General features: G+C 38.1%; 1 protein-coding gene across 19 annotated transcripts in view; it reads right to left on the reverse strand.

The window, feature by feature from the left end:
• The window catches only part of PWWP2A (PWWP domain containing 2A), a 130207-nt gene that overhangs the window by 7605 nt on the left and 101511 nt on the right, over nucleotides 1-21091 (reverse strand). For 4 of the 19 annotated variants that reach the window (XR_009259463.1, XM_058721954.1, XM_058722010.1 and 1 more), the window contains exons 2-3: nucleotides 8470-9434; nucleotides 3582-3669 (exon numbers count right to left, since the gene is read on the reverse strand). Coding sequence is in view for 18 of the 19 variants with exons in the window: in XM_058721954.1 (XP_058577937.1) it covers nucleotides 3582-3669; nucleotides 8470-9434 (1053 nt within the window). In the remaining variant the exon portion in view is untranslated. The other 15 variants (XM_058721963.1, XM_058722014.1, XM_058722000.1 and 12 more) reach the window with 9 other exon arrangements.

Raw genomic sequence — 21091 nt, forward strand, 5'->3', positions numbered from 1 at the left:
CACTTTATGGCTTTAAATTCTCACAATTACCTTCTGAGGAGGTACTATTTATTCTCCCCATATCACAGAGGATGACAGTAAGGTAACCTAAGATCACACAGCTAGCTTCTAAGGGACAGATCCATGCCTGCCATTGAATCCAGGAAGAAATCTGGCTCAAGACCCTGTACTTTCAGCCATGTCCCTGAAAAGTGAGAAAGAATGCTTCTTGGCTCTGGGGGTCTGGCCGGCTCAGTCAGGAGCATGCAACTCTTGATCTCAGGGTTGTGAGTTCGAACCCCATGTTGGGTGTGAAGGTTACTTAAAATCAAATAAAACTTAAAAAAAGAATGATTCTTTGCTCAATACAAGCCTGGTATAGAGCACTGCTGGTCACTGGCAAGTTATATACTCACAAGTATCCATTTCTATATTTTACACTCAACAGGATAACCCTCACATTCTTATAAAAACATTCTCTCCAGGCAAGCAAAAAACTGTTTTACTAGGGGAAAATTATATCCCTTCTAGACTTTTTCAGTAACTTTTAAGTGAATCTTTGTGTTATAATGAGTACATGTGTATAATGATATACATTATAATTACAACTTTTTTAGTTTATTTATTTTTGAGGAAGAAAGAAGGAATGAGCAGGGTGGGGGGGCAGAGAGAAAGGGGGATAGAGGGTCTGAAGCAGGTTCTGTGCTGACAGCACAAACCATGAGATCATGACCTGAGCCAAAGTCAGATGCTTAACAGAGTGAGCCACCCAGGTGCCCCACAATTTTTTTTAGTTTAAATGAAAAGGGAAAAAGTGTTATAATAACAGCCTAATGCTTTAGCTATGGCATAGGTAGTTTTCCTTCTAGATACAGGCACTAGGATAGAAAAAATTATGAGTTTTAAATCATAATTTCTGGTTAAGACTTAGATTTCTAAAGTAGTAAAAAGCAGCTACCTGTCACATTCTTATGATTACAAGGAAAATGCCATATAAATTATGGCTGTGTTTTCAACGTATTTTTAATGAGGCCTTATACAAATGTCAGGAATTTAAAGAAAAAAATTTTAATTCACATTTAAACCAAGTTTAAGACTAGGTATTTTTTAACTGGTCTGTTTTGAACATCAAAGTTTTAAGAAATTGTTTTATAAACCAAAGTGTCCAATAGAAGGCTATAAACTGGACAACATACACTATAAGCCATCGAACTTATTCAGTTAGAAAATAAGAATCTGACTCAAAAATTCAGTATTTTGATAAATCCTTGTAATTTTTGATTCTATGGTTTCTTTTCCTTTATACCTCCCTGTATCCAATCTTAACTTGTGCCACAATAACACAGAAATCTTTAAGAAAAATTCAAGTTCAGCAATTGCTTTTTTCAGAAATTAGATGCATTAAAATTTGACTCAATCCATCCCAAACTGAACTTAAAGGCAGGATATAAAAACTAATTTACTTTAGCATTTCCTACCAGAGTGTGGTACACAAAATCATCTTAGAATTTTAGAATTTTAATAGTATGTATGTCAAGGAGTATGTGTTTTTCATTAACTGTACTGACATAAAAAGTGTAAAAGTGGGGGTGCCTGGGTGGCTCTGTCGGTTGAGCGTCCAACTTCGGCTCAGGTCATGATCTCACAGTTTGCAAGTTGGAGCCCCGCATCGGTCTCTGTGCTGACAGCTCCAAGCCTGGAGCCTCCTTTGGATTGTGTGTCTCCCTCTCTCTCTGCTCCTCCTCTGCTCACGCTCTCTCTCTCTCTCACAAATAAAGATTCAAAAAAAAAAAATTTTTTTTAAGTGTCAAAGGGAGTAACAGTAAACAAATTTGAAAATATGGCAAAAAGTGTGATGGTATGTAAATAATTTAAGTTTTGGGGGCGCCTGGGTGGCTCAGTCGGTTGAGCGTCCAACTTCGGCTCAGGTCATGATCTCACGGTCCCTGGGTTCAGGGCCCCGCGTCGGGCTCTGTGCTGACAGCTCAGAGCCTGGAGCCTGTTTCAGATTCTGTGTCTCCCTCTTTCTCTGACCCTCTTCACGCTCTCTGTCTCAAAAATAAATAAATGTTAAAAAGAATAATAATAATAATTTAAGTTTTGGAAGCTAATTAATTCCATTAGTAAAATAATTTCAATGATTTCCATGTTCATAAAATTGTCCAAAACAACTGTTTTTGTCACTGGGAGGGAATGGTTTTAACTTAAAACTTACCCTTAAGTGATTTTAATAGGCAAATGCAGCCACACTAACTCATCTAAAAATTTTACCACAAGGCAGTTACAGCTCTAGCACTAACCAGGCTGATCAGGAAGGAATCCTGGAAGCCAGGCACCAAGGTGCATGTTCCAGTCATGGTGCTTGACCAAGAAAAACACTCCCGTAACTTACTGTTCTAGAAGCTATTTGGAAATTATCAGTCCAGATGTAAAAGATTTCGATCAAAATCCAAATTACAAGTGGAAAGATGGTGATGGGTACACAATGTGAATGTACTTAATGACACAGAGCCATACACTTTTTAAAAAAACGGTTAAAATAAATTTTATGTGAGGTGTACTTAATTTTTAAAATACAAAACAAAACAAAAACCCTAACAAATTATAGTGTTCTGTGTATATGAAGGAAGAAAATAATTTCCACCTAAAGTCACAAGGAAAGGTAAAAAATCCTTGAGTCTATACTGGGGCTCCTGGGTGGCTCAGTTGGTTAAGCATCCGACTTCAGCTCAGGTCATGATCTCAGTCCATGGGTTCGAGCCTTGCATCGGGCTCTGTGCTGACAGCTCAGAGCCTGGACCCTACTTTGGATTCTGTGTCTCCCTCTCTCTGCCCCTCTCCCGCTCATGCTCTGTCTCTCAAAAATAAGTAAATGTTCAAAAAAAAAAAAAAATCCTTGAGTCTATAAATATGAAGTCTCTTGAGTAGAGACTAAACAAGAAGACTTGCTTCTCTTCTTGGTACCAACTATCCATGGGAGAGACACTAAGACATCCTGGAAAACTAACCCTACAGAGACCATCTATATCACTATGACTTTAAACCTTCCATTCCTTTATTCAGAATAGCACAACAGAGCACATAAATTGCTAAAGCTTTCTTTCTTTAAATTCTATGCACTCTGTATAGTGAGGGCATACACGAACTGTAAACACAGACTATGAAGGGCCTATTAACTCAGTCAGAACCAGGTAAAAGTAAGTAATTCAGCTTAGCTGTTTTTATTTTCTCCTGGCAGTTGGCATGGCAGCAGCTCCTCCTGGTTCTATTTCTGAATTCCCTGTATCAGGCATCTCAATCAGAGATGATCTTCACTGCCACCATCCTAATACCATCTCAGAGCAAACGCTAAATTTGCCCCAACTGAGGGTCTTCATTCTCTTCTAGCAAATCCCCTATGGAGGCCTTCACTGGGCCCAAATCCAAACAATATCCTGAATCAAAACATTATCAACTTTTCTAGACATTTGCCAGTCCCTTCTCTGCTAGGAGTACTAAACAAAAATGAACCAACACAGCAGAAACCATAGAAAAATTCACAAGTTAAAAGGAAAAATCTAATTTTAGATCCAAATTATAGATTTCTTAAGGTACAGGCATACCTCGTTTTATTGCGCTTCACTTTACTACGCTTCGCAGATACTGCTTTTTTTACAAATTGAAGGTTCAAGACTTCAGTGGAGGAAGTAACTGCAGATGTGGCAGAAATAGCAAGAGAACTAGAATTAGAAGTGGAGCCTGAAGATGGGACTGAGTTGCTGCAATCTCGTGATAAAACTTTAACAGATGAGGAGGTGCTTCTTATGGATGAGCAAAGAAAGTGTTTCTTGAGATGGAATCTACTCCTGGTGGAGACGCTGTGAAGAGTGTGGACACGACAACAAAAGATTTAGACTATGACATCAACGTAGCTGATAAACGGACTTTGAGAGGACTGACTCCAGTTTCGAAAGTTCTTCTGTGGGTAAAATGCCATCTAACAACATCACATGCCACAAAGAGATAAATCGTTCATGAAAAGCAGAGTCAATCGGTGTGGCAAACTTTACTATTTTCTTATTTTAAGAAAATTGCCACAGCCACCCCAACCTCCAGCAACCACCACCCTGATCGGTCAGCAGCTATCCACATTGAACCCAGACCCTCCACACCAGGAAAAAGACCCACTGAAAGCTCAGATGGTTAGCAATTTTTGGCAATAAAGCTATTTTTTAAATTAAGACATACATTATTTAGACACAATGCTATTGCACACTTAACAGACTGCAACAGAATAGAAATAACTTGCATATGCACTAAGAAACCAAAAAATTAATGACTCACTTTATTGGGTGGTCTGAACCGAACCCAGTATCTGAGGTAGGCCTGTTTTCTAATTCCCAATTCAGTTATTCTATATAAAGAACTTGTATATGTAGGTAAAGGAATGCAAATGTGTATCTTTCCTTCAACATAACCAACGTTAAGTATGACCTGTTCAAAATAGGGGTGCAAGTCAATATTTTTGTAAGTTAGAAATTCAAACCCACTAATGAAGATACACATTTAATTGATTTTGGTAGCACTTTCATTTTCTTTGCCTTCAGTCTGTCTTCATACCTATATTCTTGTCTATTCTACTTAGTATGAACTTAAAGTTACTATTCATAGATTTTTCCCTTCAAAAGCACATAGGACATACATGTCCATCCGGTCATATGAGTGGGCTCCAGACTAATGAATTCTACTTTCCCTATTTTGCTGATCTCTGGTTCCACATCTATAAATGAGTCGAAAAGATACCCCTTTTAGATTAACACTTGGCTGTTCTGGGAAACTAGAGAAAAATACTCTGATGCTTTAAATTTCTGACCAATTCTAGAAATAAAGACATCTTTTGCTGTTACACCTCTTATTTTTACTTGGTTTCTCCCCTTGTTAATCCTTTATTCTAAGCCACTTTTTTTTAGACCACTGGAGATGTGATTTGGCCTAAGCCTAGTTTTCTCTCTGCCAGGGGAAAAAACCACTTTTGGTTATCTCCATACAAAGAGTACATGCCTCCTTCTTGACCACTTTAAAGAAAAATGTAAAAGGAAAATGGCTACAATGATCCAATTCACCTCTATCTCCATCTCTACTGGATACATTAAGCTGTTTAAGAAATTTCTATTTGGTATAACGTACAGAGAAAATGAATCACTATGCTGTACACCTGAAACTAATGTAACACTGTGTGTCAACTATACTCAAAATTTTTTTTAATCTCCATTTGAATGAAACACTACTATGCAGCTGTTGGGTTAGTGTTTAGAATATACAGATTTTAAGATTAAGCAGTTCTTTAAAGTTTCCTCCCCTATGGAAACTTCAAATGAAATGTGCCACAGTTTAAAACAGAGGGAGTATTTGGCAAGATAATTAGAGATCATGCACATTACTGATTATATTTGATTATATTTCAACATTTCCCTCAGTGGTATGGACTACATAAAATTCGATGTTATTTTACTCAACAACCAGGACTTTGTTACTCTTTTTCTCCATGGCTTCTGAAATAAATCAAATTCGGTTTATGCAACCAGAGCACATATGCCAAAGCTTCTGACTATTTATTAGCAATATCCACAGTCAAACCCACTGCGTTAAGATAAAACTCACCTGGATCATTACATGAAGCCTTGAAATTACGTATTTTAAGGGACTTTTTGCTTTGCCCTGTTTAAATCTTTCTGAACCTTAGATTTCAAACTTTCAAAAATATCTGAATGAACAAGTTCATTAATCTGAAACAAATACCCAAAAAAATATTTTAATTCCTTAAAACCCCTCAATCACGCTATGAACGTCTTTCAACCTGTTATAATCAAAGAATTTTAAAAATAGTATAGTTGTTTCTGTTTGCAGGAAAGAATATGTTCTATTCAAGTGCAACGTTTTTTTCAATTGTGTGTTTATTATAATCAAAAAGCATTGACTGAGTTCCCCAGAAGAAATTCTACTTGCTTTTGCAGAAATCAGTGCATAAATCATAGAAGTCCATAACCTTAAGGAAGCTGACAGATTATGGATTTTAATCTCCATTAATTCCACAGGTAACTAAGAGATTTCAAATTGGATTACTTAGAATTACACAAAAAGTTGCTCTACTTAAAATTTTCAATTTTCCATGTCAAATTGATATTGCATCAAATTTAAAGGTAAGTTAGACACACACAAAAAAATGAAAGCAACTTGAAAAGTCTTGGGATAAACTTGCCTCCACAGGCAATCAGATCTATTTTTCACTAACAATGAAAAGCTAAAAATGGAAAGTTAAATCTACATGGACCATGTAGAAAAACAGTGATCTAAATTACTAGCCCCAAAAGCAAGGATACCTGAGGCAGAAGACCAGGTGGAAGAGAGACTGGTTGTAATTACAAGAACCATGTGATGAAATATTAAGGCTAAAAATGAGGAAAATTAAACCCACACGTTTATGAGAAATTGGCGGGAAGAGTGTCTCAAATCTAGAAGCACATCAGACCTATATGCTATAAAACTTCATTTTAAGATTATGAGGATCACTTACTTGAATTTCATCTATACTCAGATATTTTCTCTGATAGGACAAATACGAAAATAAAAGTTTGATTTTTTTCATCTCCTCTACACACTAACAAATAATTTTCTACCATCTTGAAATTTTTCAAAGCTTTTTGAGAAACACACACAAATAATTTGGATTTAGTCGATTTTATTTACAGCTTTTTTTTTTTTTTTTTACATTTCAGAGCATTACACAATTACATTTTCTCATTTTCTGACCTGCAAACAGATACCTTAAACGGAAATATCTTTTAAAAATTATCAAATTAGGTACATCCAAAATGCAACAATTACACATATGACAATTAATTCACAAAGTGTAATTTACCAGGACGTATCCTAAGAATTTAGGAACAGCCAGTCAGGAGAAATCTGACCAAATTTACCAATCAACTATTTACACATCCAAAGACAAACCTACCTAAACTCCCAAACCAGAAATTTGAAAGTTTTTGTTAAATCCCCATTGGACAAAAGAGAGTGATGATTCAAAAACCTAGTCAGCCTTGAAAGTCTTAACCCCAAATACCGGGCTCTTTCCCCAGTCTGCAACTGAATAGCAAGCATCTCAGTCTGTCAAAACACCTAAGTATCAAACTCTTGCGCCATTATGCACATAGAAAGGCTAAGTGTTCATTAATTAAAAACAAGACGTCATTAAATATCCACACTATTACCACCCCCCGCCCCCAGCTCACCAGCCCTTACTGCAATCCCAAATATGCAACCTGTGTCACATAGTGACAGGCTCTATCTTATATATATATATATATATACACACACATACATATATATGTGTATGTGTGTATGTATGTATATATGTATGTATGCATATACACACATATATGTATGCGTGTGTATATATATAAATATACACACATACAGTACAAGGTACAAATGGCAATTAACAGTCCCTGCAAAAATTCATTTTCAGTTGAGGCTATGGCTCCTAAGCCTTGGGATGGTTTGACTTCAAAACTGAAAAATACTGCTGAAATCTCACTTCCTTAAGTCAAATTGATTGCTTGTTCAATTTTAGCTTTCAGTCTAAAAATGGCTATAAGGTAAGTATGAAAAAGCAGCCAACTGAGTACAATTTCTCTCTCCGATTTGGCCAAGCTATTTTGTAGAAGTTACTCCTAACTAGACTAGAAAATCTGTGGCGCCTTCCGATGGTTCTTGCCTACCTTACTGTCCATGTTCACGTTTCAAACTGTGTCAACAGAGCCCGCACTTCAGGGGTCAGCTGCTTGGCAGCCTTAGCCGCCTCTGTGATAGCCTTGCGATACAGGCCCTTTCTCTTCTTATTAAAGCGTGACTGGAAGTTTTCTAAAAAGGGGGAGAGTTGCGAAAGAGCAAGAAAAGAGGTTGTTGGAGACCCAAACCATGAAATACGGGCCTCCTGTCGGACTAAAAGGCCGCTATCTTTCCGGCTCACAGTTATAGTAAGAATACGGGCTGGCCACCAAGGAAAGCCATAGATCTTGGCCCAAACAATGTCCCCTACACATATGGTCCTGCCATCTGGTGTGACGCATTTAGAGACGTTTTTGGAAAAGACTTTCATTTTCAAGGAATTACTGAGCTTTTTCTCTTCCTTTGAAGAGGAGGAAGTGGAGGAGGTGGAAGGTGCATGCATACTGCCTGGAGGAAAATCAAAGCTTTCAGAAGAACTACACTCAGAGTTGGAGGATTTCAAATCATCTGTGCTATCAATGCTACACACGGAAGCACTGGAAGAGTCAGGTTTCTTTTGATTTAGGGTCATGTAAACAGAGATACTGCTTTTGCTGCCCTTTTTGCCCAGTGTCTGTGGTTCATCCCGCTCACCAGGCACAAGCACGTCATTGGTGTCCTGAACCTCACTGCTGGCCTCTTCGGGGCCTTTTGAGGGACTCTGATTTTCTGAAGGGGCCTCACCTGCTGAGCGGGTGGAGGTGCAGCGAGACTGGGGCTTGGGTGCCATCTTGCCACTCCGCATTTTCTCAAGTCCTGTCTTCAAAGAAGAGTCATTCTCTTCGTTCCTGTACCTCTGTGGTTTTAAACGAACCCGGGGTGGAAGGGAACCTGAGCTAGGACTCTGATATCGACGTGTGAAATGGACTTTTGAGTGTGCATTTTTGGATGTAGAGGTTTCGCTCTGCTTCTTCTGTGCCTTTTCTTTGGCAATTTTCAACACTTCCCGAGCTTTTGCATGATCCATGTTCTTACTCTGGAGCACTTTTTTAGTACTTAACTGAGCTTTTGATGTATTTGCCTGAGCAGAAACTTTGACTACTCTGCCTCTGCTGTGAGCAATACTGGAAACCTTAACCACAGTATTTCTTCTCTGGCTTTCATTTTGGTTTTTCCCATCCACTTTATGGTCAGTTTTCAGTTTTTTGTTCACAGTAGTTACACTTTCGTTTTTCCGTTTCTTGTCTTCATATTTAGAAGAGTCACTTGCACTGCTACCTTTTCTAATTTCCTTTTTTTCAGCAACAACACTGTTTTTACATTTGTCACACAGGACTTGCCTGGGTCGTAGTTTAATAGCATTCATTATTGAAGTAGGCTCTTCCCTGTACATTTTTCGTTTGGGTCGCTTGATTTTCCGAGGAGGTGGCTGAGGTATTGACTGGTTATATGTGTCCCTGATAAACAAAGGGGGAGGATAAGGTGCTCCTTCATGGAAGAGAGGTGGTGGTTTGCAAGTCCACAGGCTTTCAGCCAGTCTCGGCTCGGGAGGCGAGACTGGAGAAGAGTCATCAGGAACAGCACTGTTCACTTCACGCTTGACTTCCGTCCCTTCTTGGAATGTATTACTTTGGAGCTGCATGGCTTCAGGTTTGTCCTTATATTCCCTTTTGGGAAATACTGTCACAGGGATCCCATGGGGCCCAAACCTTGGAAAGAAATGAAAGAAAAAAAGAAGTCATTAAGTAAGGGTCTAAGATTCAGTTTCTTAAACTGCAACAACACCTAATGTTTGTTTGTATGGCTTTCCTGAAAACTATTTCATATTAAAGAATAAAAACAAACACCAACTGACCACCTCACCCCCAAAATCCCAAAGCCCTTCAATTTTTCATTGGTCCCATATCTTAGGGCTAAACAGATTATATGTCTAGGTATAAACTCAAACGATTGTTCTAAGCAGTGCCAGAATAACTGAGATTATTTAAAATAGACCTTTCAGTCTTGGATCAGAAAGGCATTCATTCTATCAGATAGCTTAATATGAAATGACATTTGATATTACATTCGCTGGACTACGGACAAGTCTAGTAAATGCGACTATGAATCTGCAACATACATCTCTCTCTCTGGTTACATGAGCTTTCAAAAGCTTCACAAAACAAATTCAGCCTTAACTACCCCAAAACACTGAATCAGTAAAACCCCATCTCAACTTTGTTTAATCACTAAAGACTCAAAGACAGCTGTGCTCCTTTACTCATCTTGCACCCTAACTCTTCAGCCCTTCATCTACCTCCTGCCCCGCAAAATCATAAAAATATGAGACATTCAGATGCTCAAGTTAGCACACAAGCAGACAGGTATAGAGCTGTGGCTTTCTAACTGTTTAAAACACACATCACACATTGAAAAAGTATTTTCACACTGCAATCTAAAACATTTATGTATACATGCATGTATACATATATAGACACTTATGCCACAGTTTCACTAAATACTTTTAACCTCATATTATGTGATATGACACATTACATGGATTTTAAAACTGGTCCCGACCAAATTTGCAAAGCACTGGTACAGAACACGAATCTTTACAATTCTCCGTTTCTAATAAAACAGGGGTCAACATGACCTTGTTTCTCATGTAGACTTAGAAATCACTGTGGTTTAATCCTCCTGGGCTAAACATCAAGAACTCTTAAAGCTAAACTTGCCACACTCAGATTCCTGCACATAAAAATAAAGTCACACTACCAAAAAAATGTCATCATATACAACACATTACTTTTAAGCACTATTTGATGCTGTTTGAATACCAGTGAATACAATTCTAATGTCAATCCTTATGGCAGAGGTGCTTGGAACCCACGGACCGGCTTCAGGCAGCCTGAACTCATAAGATGCAAGTGTTTTACATGTCTGTTTTCCATGAGAATGAGTCTTGGTTCTCATACTCTCTACTCTCTAAAATGTCCTTATGTCCCCCAAAGGGTTCAGAATATCTCTGTTGGGAAGAAATGTTGAGATTACATTCTTAGGACTATAAACACACCCAAACGCGGACAGGGATATACTAAGAGCCAACACCACTAAGTTCTATCTGGTTCTAACACCCAAATCATTTTCTTCCTGAAGTCTTCTATTTGGTGACCACAAACCAACAGTTTGAGAGAAATACTTACAAACTACAAAGGAAGAGGAAAGCTTTTACCTAGGGTGGGACAAATTTGAATCTGGGCTAATCCACAAAGGACACTCTCTATCAGACTCTGCCAAGTGGCTTTCTATTCTAGTATCTGGTACTTAATGTTGGCTTCCTATTTACTTGCAAGGCACTCTGGGCATTTAGCCTGTTCTCTTATATGCTCAATGACCACTTTTTCAAGATGACAGAACAAGACAGGTGATTCTTGGATTTTATCATAGAGCTATATAAAACAATGTAACTTATCTAAGGTGAGATCCACAATTGGTATTAGCAATAAAATTTCTACCACTTAAGAAGCTATCATTTTGCCCCCCTGCACTCTCACATGGTGTTTTCACAGTGGAACAAAAAAAAACATGCCATTCCTTTATTAGGCATAACTAAAACCATAATCATCGTAATGTCTGAGGTAAACTTTCACACCTGTTCTTACCAACTCTATATCCATAGGTGTTACTAAACCTCACTAGATAATAGTTTTTGTGTAAATGGGTAACACTATTTCCTACCACTAAGGATTCAGGTAAGGATTAACAGGAAAATGTCAGCCATTTTTCTTGACTAAAATTTACTTCATTTAATTAATTTGATCCTATTTTCAACTAATTTACTAGACTTAAGGAACATTTCTATAACCTTAATTTATAATCTCAAAGTGGGATGATCTAGCCAATTATTTTAGAACTTTATATCAAATAAGCTGTGGAATCTGATATTTTTCCTCAGAGAGTTTAATAAAAACATTAACTTCATACCTGGGGTTTTTCCCTCGCCTTTCCCTCTTAAGCATATAAAATACAAGCATTAAATTTTTTTTTTTTTTTTTTTTTACTAACACAGGAAGGCACTTCATTGTGTAATATGGCACTGAAAGAGGGGGTGGGGGTGGGGGGAGCCAAGCTGGTAACTGTGAGTGGTGCAAGACTGGCAAAAGCAGAAAAATATTTGTTAAGGAAACTTTCTCAAAGGACCAGAAAGATTAAATCACTTTAAGAAGAAAAGGGGTATCAATGTACCACTCCATCTCAGTTGTCTCCCTAATATGTCTCCCTAACATGGGCAACACTTAGTAACTAAGGGTGGAGATGCTGGTTGAGATATCAATTTCTAGGATCACAACTATGATTTAAATTTTTAAAATCAGAGTGTAAATATATGAAACTGCAATGAATCCGTTTCATCTATGTATGTATATACAGATACTCACATAAAATATATTTGTAACTATGCTCAAAAGTTTGAAAACCACTAATTTACGATACTGTAACCTTAATAAGAATATAAAGTAGCTACAAAACTATACCCTCTTGGGGCACCTGGCTGGCTCAGTCAGTAGAGCATGTGACTCTTGATCTCAGTCAGAGTCATGAGTTCAAGCCTCAGGTTGGGCATGGATTTAAAAAAAAAAAAAAAAAAAAAAAAAAAGGTCATGTCTTAAAAAAAAAAAAAAATCACAAAATCTAATTTCTCAAAATCTGCAACATAATACTCTGTGGTGGTTGAAAATGGAGATTCCTAAGCCCTTGCCACAAGGCAATCCTAAGACCCTCCCCTAGGGTGGAAAGCAGAATTTAAATTTTTAACAAGAACTTTTGCTTTAGCTTTTTCTAAGGTGAAGGTATTTAGGTCTCCTTTGAGTGTTCAAAGGGTGACCTCAGCAGAGGAAGACTTCAATCACGGAGAGGTGAAGGCTGACTAACATCCCTTGCCTGAGCTTTTTCTAAAAGAACTTTTCACAAATATTTGAGTAATAAATAAGACACAAAGCATCTTTCCTCTTTTCCTCACCCCTTCTTTGTGCAGCACGAAGGTATTAATGTATCAGGGACTCATCCTAACCCTTACCTATTTTCAGTAATCTTTAACCACTACCCAAAAACTCTAAAGGAAAAATATTCAGGTATTATAGCTTAATTAAAAATAGCGCCTGGGTACCTTGGCTGGTTCAGTCAGTAAAGTATCCCAACTTTGGCTCAGCTCATGATCTCATGGCCTGTGAGTTCAAGCCCCTGCAGTGGGCTCTGTGCTGACAGCTGACAGCCTGGATTCTGCTTCAGGTTCTGTGTCTCCCTCTCTCTCTGCCCCTCCCCTGCTCGCTCGCTCTCTCTCGCTCTCAAAAATAAGTAAACCTTTAAAAAAAAATAAGAAAAAAAGAAAAAGCTACTGGGGCACCTGGCTGGCTCAGTTGGTGGAATATGTGACTTTGGATCTCAGGATTGTGAGTTTGAGCCTCATGTTGGGTACAGAGATTACTTTAAAAATCTTTTAAAGAAATTAATAATAAAAATAAAAATAATCTTTTAAAGAGGTGCCTGGGTGGCTCAGTCAGTTCAGCACCTAACTTTAGCTCAGGTCATGACCTCGTGGTTTGTGAGTTTCAGCCCCACATCGGGCTCTGCACTATCAGAGTCTGCTTGGGATTCTCTCTCTCCCTCTGCCCCTTCCCCACCTAAGCTGGCTCTCTCAAAATAAACTTTAAAAAAAATTGGTTTTTAATCTTTTAAAAACTTTTTTAAAAAATAAAAATAGCTTCCGAGGAAAACCAGGTGAAGTACACCAGAGACCTCTCTGAACTACCTTGGCAAATTCCTGTGAATCTATAAAATTAAGTTTTAAAACTAGTTATCTTCTTAATAATTTTGGAGTAATGAATGCCAAAATCTTGAGGAGGGAGAATACTGGTGCTTGTTATTTTGTGTCAAGGCAAGAAAGAAAGGAAAAGTATCCTCAGCTAATGTAAAGGTGAAACCAATGTAATATAAAGTATTTAATACAGCAAAATTCAAAATGTGACTATTAGAGGAATGATAAGAATGTTTTCTAATATTTGGGTTCTACTTTAGAGGTCTGAATTCCATGGAGGATTCTAGCTTTGACTAAATGAAGCTCTTAATCACCCACTAATAAAATTATGATATTTGCTTGCTTAAGATTTCTAGCATTACCAATCAATCCTATACCTAAATTAGGCATCACTTCTTAGAGTAAAAATTATCATTCAAATTCCCTTTCCACAGGAACACTTCAAACAAAGCAAAAAATGTTTACCAACAACTCTTACCTCTTATTCTGAAAGTGTTTTTTAAATGCCGGTATTTTGTTTATCTGCATTAACTTCACAGCAACCTCAATCACCTCATCTCTGACCTAGGATTATACTCTTTTCCTTCCTGTTTACAACAGCTTAACAGTGCACAACTGATTCTCATTTTCTTCCTTCAAATTCTGGTTGCCAAGCTCCAACTGTAGGAGGAAATTCTTTTAAAAATATTGTACAGTAAAAATAAAGAAACAAAAAACTAAGGTATTACTATTTTAGGCAAGCAAACAGGGGTCCCGAGGAATTCAACACTCAGAAAATAATTCAGGAGGTTAGCTGAGACAGACCCCAGTGTTCTGGCTGAACCAGACCTCCCTCCAATAAACAGAAAACAAAAAGAAACTTTTCCTTCCCAGAATTATGTTCTCTTAAAGAATCTACAGTAGGAAAAAATTATATGCAGTTAACCACTTGAAAAATAATAATTCTGATTTCAACTCAAGTAGATGTTTTCAGAAATTACTTCTTCCTTAAATTAGCAACAGGCTAACTCAAAGGAGGAAACCGTAAAGCACGATTTTGGTTCACATTACATCTCTGGAGATTGGTTATCATGTCAAAATTTAATCTTAGGACAAATGAAATTAATAAGCTGTACACAACAGAAAATTTTACAAAATAAAAATGTGCCTCTAAGCCCCCCAAAATTAAAACTTCACGCCTGTACACACAGTTCTGGGTATATATCCAAAATAACTGAAAACAGGGTCTCAAAGAGATAATTGCACACCCGTGTTCATAGCAGCATTATTCACAATAGCTAAGAAGTGGAAACAATCCAAGTGCCCATCAAAAGACAGATGGGTAAATAAATGCGGTATGTACATACAATGGAATATTATTCAGCCTTAAAATGTAAATTGTCACGTTACAACATAGATAAAGATAAACCTTGACATTATGCTAAGTGCAGTAAGTCAAAACAGATACCATATGATTCCACTATAAGACATCTAAGTCAGTCAAATTCAGAGAAACAAAGTAGAATGGTGGTTGTCAGGGGCTGGGGGAAGGGGAAATGGGGAGTTATTTCATGGGTCTAGAGTTGTAGTTTTAGAAGACTGAAAAGTTCTGGAGATCTGTTTCACAACGATGTGAACCTACTTAACACTAGTTACGGAACTACACACTTAAAACTGGTTAGGATGGAACACAATATGCGCCTTTTAAAATTTAAAAATAATTTTTAATTATATATCTACCTAATACAGAAGGGAAAAGTTTGATGAGCAGTATATTTTCATGGTAGTAATGGAATGATTAGTGCAAGGCAAAGAGTCACTACACTGAGGAATAACAGAACAATACCTTGACTTGAGTACAATCCAAGTGAACAGCACCAATGAGGGCAAATAAGGAATATGTGCCTGCAGACGTGGCGCCCTGAGAACACCGCCCTGCCTGTATAGCTTGAACCTCACGTAAGCAACTATCAGACAAACCAATATTGAGGAACAGTCCCTATTACATGTAGCCTATATTATATGGCAACTAAATACAATACATGGTCATTTACTGGAGGAGGAAAAAAGCTTTAAAGGACATTATTGGGAAAATTGACAAAATGAAATATGGGCTGCAAATTAAAGTCCTCTGTGAATGTTTCCTGGATTTGAAAACTATATTGATTTAAGAAATAAATGCACAAGTATTAAGAGGTAAAGGACAATGATGTATGCAACCTACTCTCAAAATAGTTCAAGAAAAAAATACATTGAAAGAATAATAAAGCAAACATGGCAAAATGCTAAAAAATTAGTGAATCTAGATAAAGGGCTTATAAGAGTTCTCTGCTGTGTTTGAAATTATTTTAAGATAAAAAGGTTTTAAAAATTAATTGGGGCACCTGGGTGGCTCAGTCGGTTAAGCGCCCGACTCCGGCTCAGGTCATGATCTCGCAGTTTGTGAGTTCGAGCCCCGCATCGGGCTGTGTGCAGACAGCTCAGAGCCTGGAGCCTGCTTCGGCTTCTGTGTCTCCCTCTCTCTGCCCCTTCCCTACTTGCGCTCTGTCTCTCAAAAATAAATAAACGTTAAAAAAATTTTTTTAATTAGTTTTTAAAAGGTATAATCTTAAATTTAGTTCACCTCAACTCCACCAAAACATTTAAGCAAAGAAGGTACATAAAAAAGAAAAATTGGAGGCACCTGGCTGGCTCAGTCAGTAGAGCACTCAACTCTCGTTCTCAGGGTCATAAGTTCAAGCCTCACACTGATTCGGAGCCTACTTAAAAAAAAAAAAAAAAAAAAAAAACTTGTCCTACTTAAGCAGAAATGCCAACAAATGCACTTCAAGTACCACTAAGCACAAAATCTATATTCAGATACAACTATGCTAATTATTCACAGTATAAAACCAAGCCTCAGTCCTAGAACCCAACTTCAGTAGGCAAGACCAGAATGTAATACTTGTTGCCAAAAGAAACTACAGACTTGAGAGGGAAGAAATCACAGTGGATTAGTGACCAGGCAATGAGCTTTGTAGGAAATGGCCTACACCGAGAAGGACCTAGACAGATTTACTGAAGAGTGAAACAGGGAGTGGTAAAAAGTGGTTACCCATTTGTGAATGCTGGTAACCAATTTAAGCTGGTTTAAAAAAGTGAAACACTGGGACGACTGGGTGGCTCAGTCAGTTAAGTGTCCAACTTCAGCTCAGGTCATGATCTCACAGCTGGTGGGTTTAAGCCCCAGGCCAGGCTCTGTGCTGACAACTCAGAGCCTGGAGCCTGCATCAGATTCTATGTCTCCCTCTTTCTCTCTCTGCCTCTCCCCCACTTGTTCTATCTCTCAAAAATGAAAGAAAGGAAGAAAATGAAAGAAAGGAAGAAAATGAAAGAAAGGAAGAGAAAGAAAGAAAGAAGAGAAGAAAGAAAGAAAGAAAGAAAGAAAGAAAGAAAGAAAGAAAGAAAGAAAGAAAGAAAGAAAGAAAGAAAGAAAGAAAGAAAGAAAGAAACAGTGAACAGGTGTCACAAAAAAATCAGCAGATGACCAGATGCACTAGGAGTCACCACAGAGCAACCTGATTCCCTATTCCATAGGAGAGAGGTTAAGAATTCAGCTTACATAGGCAATAACAAAGATAATCCATCTGGCAGAAAGAGAACGCATGCCAGAGACACTGTGCATGAGGGAGGGCACTGCTATGAAAGTTCGGTGAGAGGATGGTGAAGGGAGAAAACTAGTCACTTAAAACAAAACCAAGAAAGGGGCACCTGGATGGCTCAGTCCACTAAGCATCTGACTTTGGCTCAGGTCATGATCTTGAGGTTCCTGAGTTCCAGCCCTGAGTTGGGCTTTCTGCTGTCAGCATAGAGCCTGTTTTGGATCCTCTCTCTCTCTCTCTCTCTCTCTCTCTCTCTCTCTCACTCTGCCCCTCTCTCTTGCTCTCTGCCACTCCCCCACTCACACTCTCAAAACTAAACATTTTTTTTAATTGCCCCCCCCCCCCCAAAAAGGACAAGACCAATGAAGGCTTCTGATTGTACAGTGATGGGATCAGAAGGGTCTCCATCATTTTGATAAAACTTTAGCTCAGAAACTACCTGGGTGGCTCAGTTAAGTAACTGACTGTTGGTTTCAGCTAGGGTCATGATCTCACAGTCACAGGACCAAGGTCCAGCTCTCCCCCCCCCCCCCACCCCACCTCTGCTCTTCCCCTGCTTGTGCTTTCCCTCTCTCAAACAAATTTAAAAAAATAAAAACAGGCTCAGCCATGCTAGTCTGGTTCTATCATTTAATAAGTGTAAAGAAAAGCACAAAATTATATTCTTTTCCCTCACTGAAATATGTCATTCTCAAAGCTAAGCCCTATTCAATGTTTTAAAAGCATATAGAGTAAGTAGAAACACTATAAGGACTAAATTTCTCTGAGACTGTAACTTTTTCTTCATGACAAAGCCCAAAATTTCCTCAAAAGCCATTTGCCCCAAGCAGCAGTGTGTTAAAAAAAAAAAAAAAAAAAAATACACCACACCATATATTTTGCAAGCATCTCCTACTTACTCATTCCCTAGTAAAATGTAAATGTCACTCTTCTTTATTAAAAAGGCCAAGTTATACGTCACAGATATCATCTGAAGCTTCTACGGTCCTTTTAAGGTGTTTTAAAGGTAAAGATTACACTGCAACATAACAGGATTTAGGGTGAGTGTCTAGTCAAGCAAACCCATATTGCTTACATCTGCCACTTAGTTAACACATATAGCACTTACTACATGCTAACAACTATTCTAATATATACTTATTTTCACTAATTGATTTCATCACCACAACGCTTTTAGTGAAGTGTTAGACCTGTCCCCATTTTAGACAGGGTTAAGTGATCTTCCCACGATCACACGGCTGGTACGTAGTAGAGCCAGTACATGAATCCGTGCAGTTAACCAAAGTCAGGTTCCTCACTGCTGCTGCTACGACCACTACCTCCGTTTCATCAAGTTACTTATCCTCTTTCTTCCACCTCCACTCCCCACTAAGGGAGTGGAGGAGCTGACAGCTCCATACGCTCTTTTCAGAACCCTGTGGAGATAGACAGGCTTCCCAGTTCAGAATTTTTCTGGTTTTTGAGATAACAAGCAGCCTATCATCAAGCATATTAATACTTCAGCAATGAAATGAAAGAAAATTCACACTAAATGGGATAAGTAGATGTAAAGGTTTGATAGATAAATAGATGAAATAGTCACCAAAAAAGTAACAAAAAAGTTCAGTTTTAAGAGCTTTTTCGATACTGGAACTGCAGTTAAGTAACTTCAAAGAACTGTCATCTAGATTGAGAATATGCATAATCGCTCACCTTAGGGCCTAGAACATAATAAGTAGGCACAATATATGGTAACTATTAAAGTTAAAATGTATTCATTTTATTAAATATAAGTGAATATGGATCATGTTTTTAATTAAAAACTACAAGTATTAAAAGAGCAATCTGCAGGGACTATGGGTACCCAAATGGGCAAGGAGCGAGGGAGGATGACTTTAGCAACAGAAAAACAAAACATGCACCAATTATGAACTAGAATCCCAGGAAATATCTTTTAAAATTAACTGGTAGGGAGAGAGGCTGCATAAAAATTTTTAAATAACATCTAAATTAAAAAAATATACTCAATCTTTGAAAAGTCTATTCAACCCTCTTATAAAATATGGATAGCTTTTGGAGGGGTCAGGGAGTTAAACACTAATAATTTCGATTTTAAGCTCCCAATCATGTACCTTCAACCAATCCTCTAAAAACCTACCTGGATAACTAAGTTTGGAAATAAAGATGGAGAGAACTCTGGATAAACTTATGCTTCAGTCTTTTTTTTTTTTTTTTTAATTTTTTTTAATGTTTATTTATTTTTGAGAGAGAGAGAGAGAGAGAGAGAGAGAGAGAGACATAGTGCAAGCAGGGGAGCAGCAAAGAGAGGGAGACACAGAATCCCAAGCAGGCTCCAGGCTCTGAGCTGTCAGCACAGGGCCTGATGCAGGGCTCGAACCCACAAACTGCGAGATCATGACCTGAGCTGAAGTCAGAAGCTTAACTGACTGAGCCATCTGGGCGCCCCTATGCTTCAGTCTTTTTCAAAGTAAAAATAGTAATAAAATCTGTATGGTAGTCAAATTATTTAACTCCTTAATAGTAAACTCTTGATTTTTTTTTAAATGTTTATTTTTGAGAAAGCGTGCACAAGCTGGGGAGAGAGAGGGACAGAGGATTCGAAGCAGGCTCTGTGCTGACAGCAGGGATCCCAGTGAAGGGCTCGGAACTCAGGAAGCATGTGTCAAGTCGGCTGCTCAACACCAGTCAAGAGCAGACAAATCTTGACTTCACTTTTATACATCACGTGGAGCAACACAGTTGACATTTTCCCAAGAAAATGAACACTGGTATCAAAGGATCCTTTTCATTAATGTGAACACTCATCAGTTTGCAAACTTTATATTATGAATTCTAAGTACTTTTAATATCTCTTTTGTATTATGTCTAATGGGGTCCACCACACAGAGGCCTAAATGATTTCTCAACAGACTTTTTTAAGACAATTTATTCAATTTATTTTTCTATTCACATTTTACCAAAAACCGGCTGTTCAACAACTTACAATATTTTAGTCTTCAAATTATTTTCCAATTAAGCTATTCAGTAGTTGGCAAAACATCCCAGGACCATATATGAAGCAACCCCATTTCCAAAAATGCCCAAAGTATTCACTAAATTGGAGTGAAGAGCAATCCCGCCCCCCCCCTTTTTTTTTTTAAGAGACAGAGCAAGCCAGGGAGAGGCGCAGGAGAGATGTAATTTCAAGAAGGCTCCACTCCACCCTCAGCTCGCAGCCTGATGTGAAGCCCTCGAACCCACAACCCTAAGATCACAACCCTAGGCGAAACCAAGAGTCAAACACTCAACCAAACCACCCAGGCGCTCCAAGCAATTCATTTTTTTTTTAAGTTTACTTATTTGAGAGAGAGAGCACACACGCACAAGCAGGAGAAGGGCAGAGCAAGAGGGAGAGACAATCCCAAGCAGGCCCTGTGCTGTCAGCACCGAGCCCCGACACGGGGCTCGAACTCACAAACCTGAACTGAAATCATGACCTGAGCCTAAATCAAGAGTCAGATGCTTAACTGACTGAGTTAAGTTAACTCAGTCTCAGTTAACTCAGATGCTTAACTGACTGAGCCACCTGGCACCACTCACCCCCCAGCAATTCATATTTTAAAAGCAAGCAACTATTGCCCGGTTGAGAGAACAAGGAATCTATCATTTCTACCCACCCCATCAAAATCATAAGCTAAATGGTAATGATAAAAACAGTGAAGTGTATTAGACTTAGACCATGATTGTTTTCCAATCTTAGAGAATTGCATATTGTTCAAAAAGGGCATCTGTAAACTACCTACTAATATCTACCACTTAGAATTTCAGGCAATTTACTTAATCTCTCTGTGCCTTAGTGTCTTTATCTGTGAAATGGGGATTAGCAGAATTTACTTCATTGGATTTTCCAGAGAGTCAAGTGAAAACAATGTATACAAAGTGCTTGGCCTAGGACCTAGTTTAAGAGTGGGAA

This window comes from Neofelis nebulosa, chromosome 1 (genome assembly GCF_028018385.1).
Source record: "Neofelis nebulosa isolate mNeoNeb1 chromosome 1, mNeoNeb1.pri, whole genome shotgun sequence".
Lineage (NCBI taxonomy): Eukaryota > Metazoa > Chordata > Mammalia > Carnivora > Felidae > Neofelis > Neofelis nebulosa.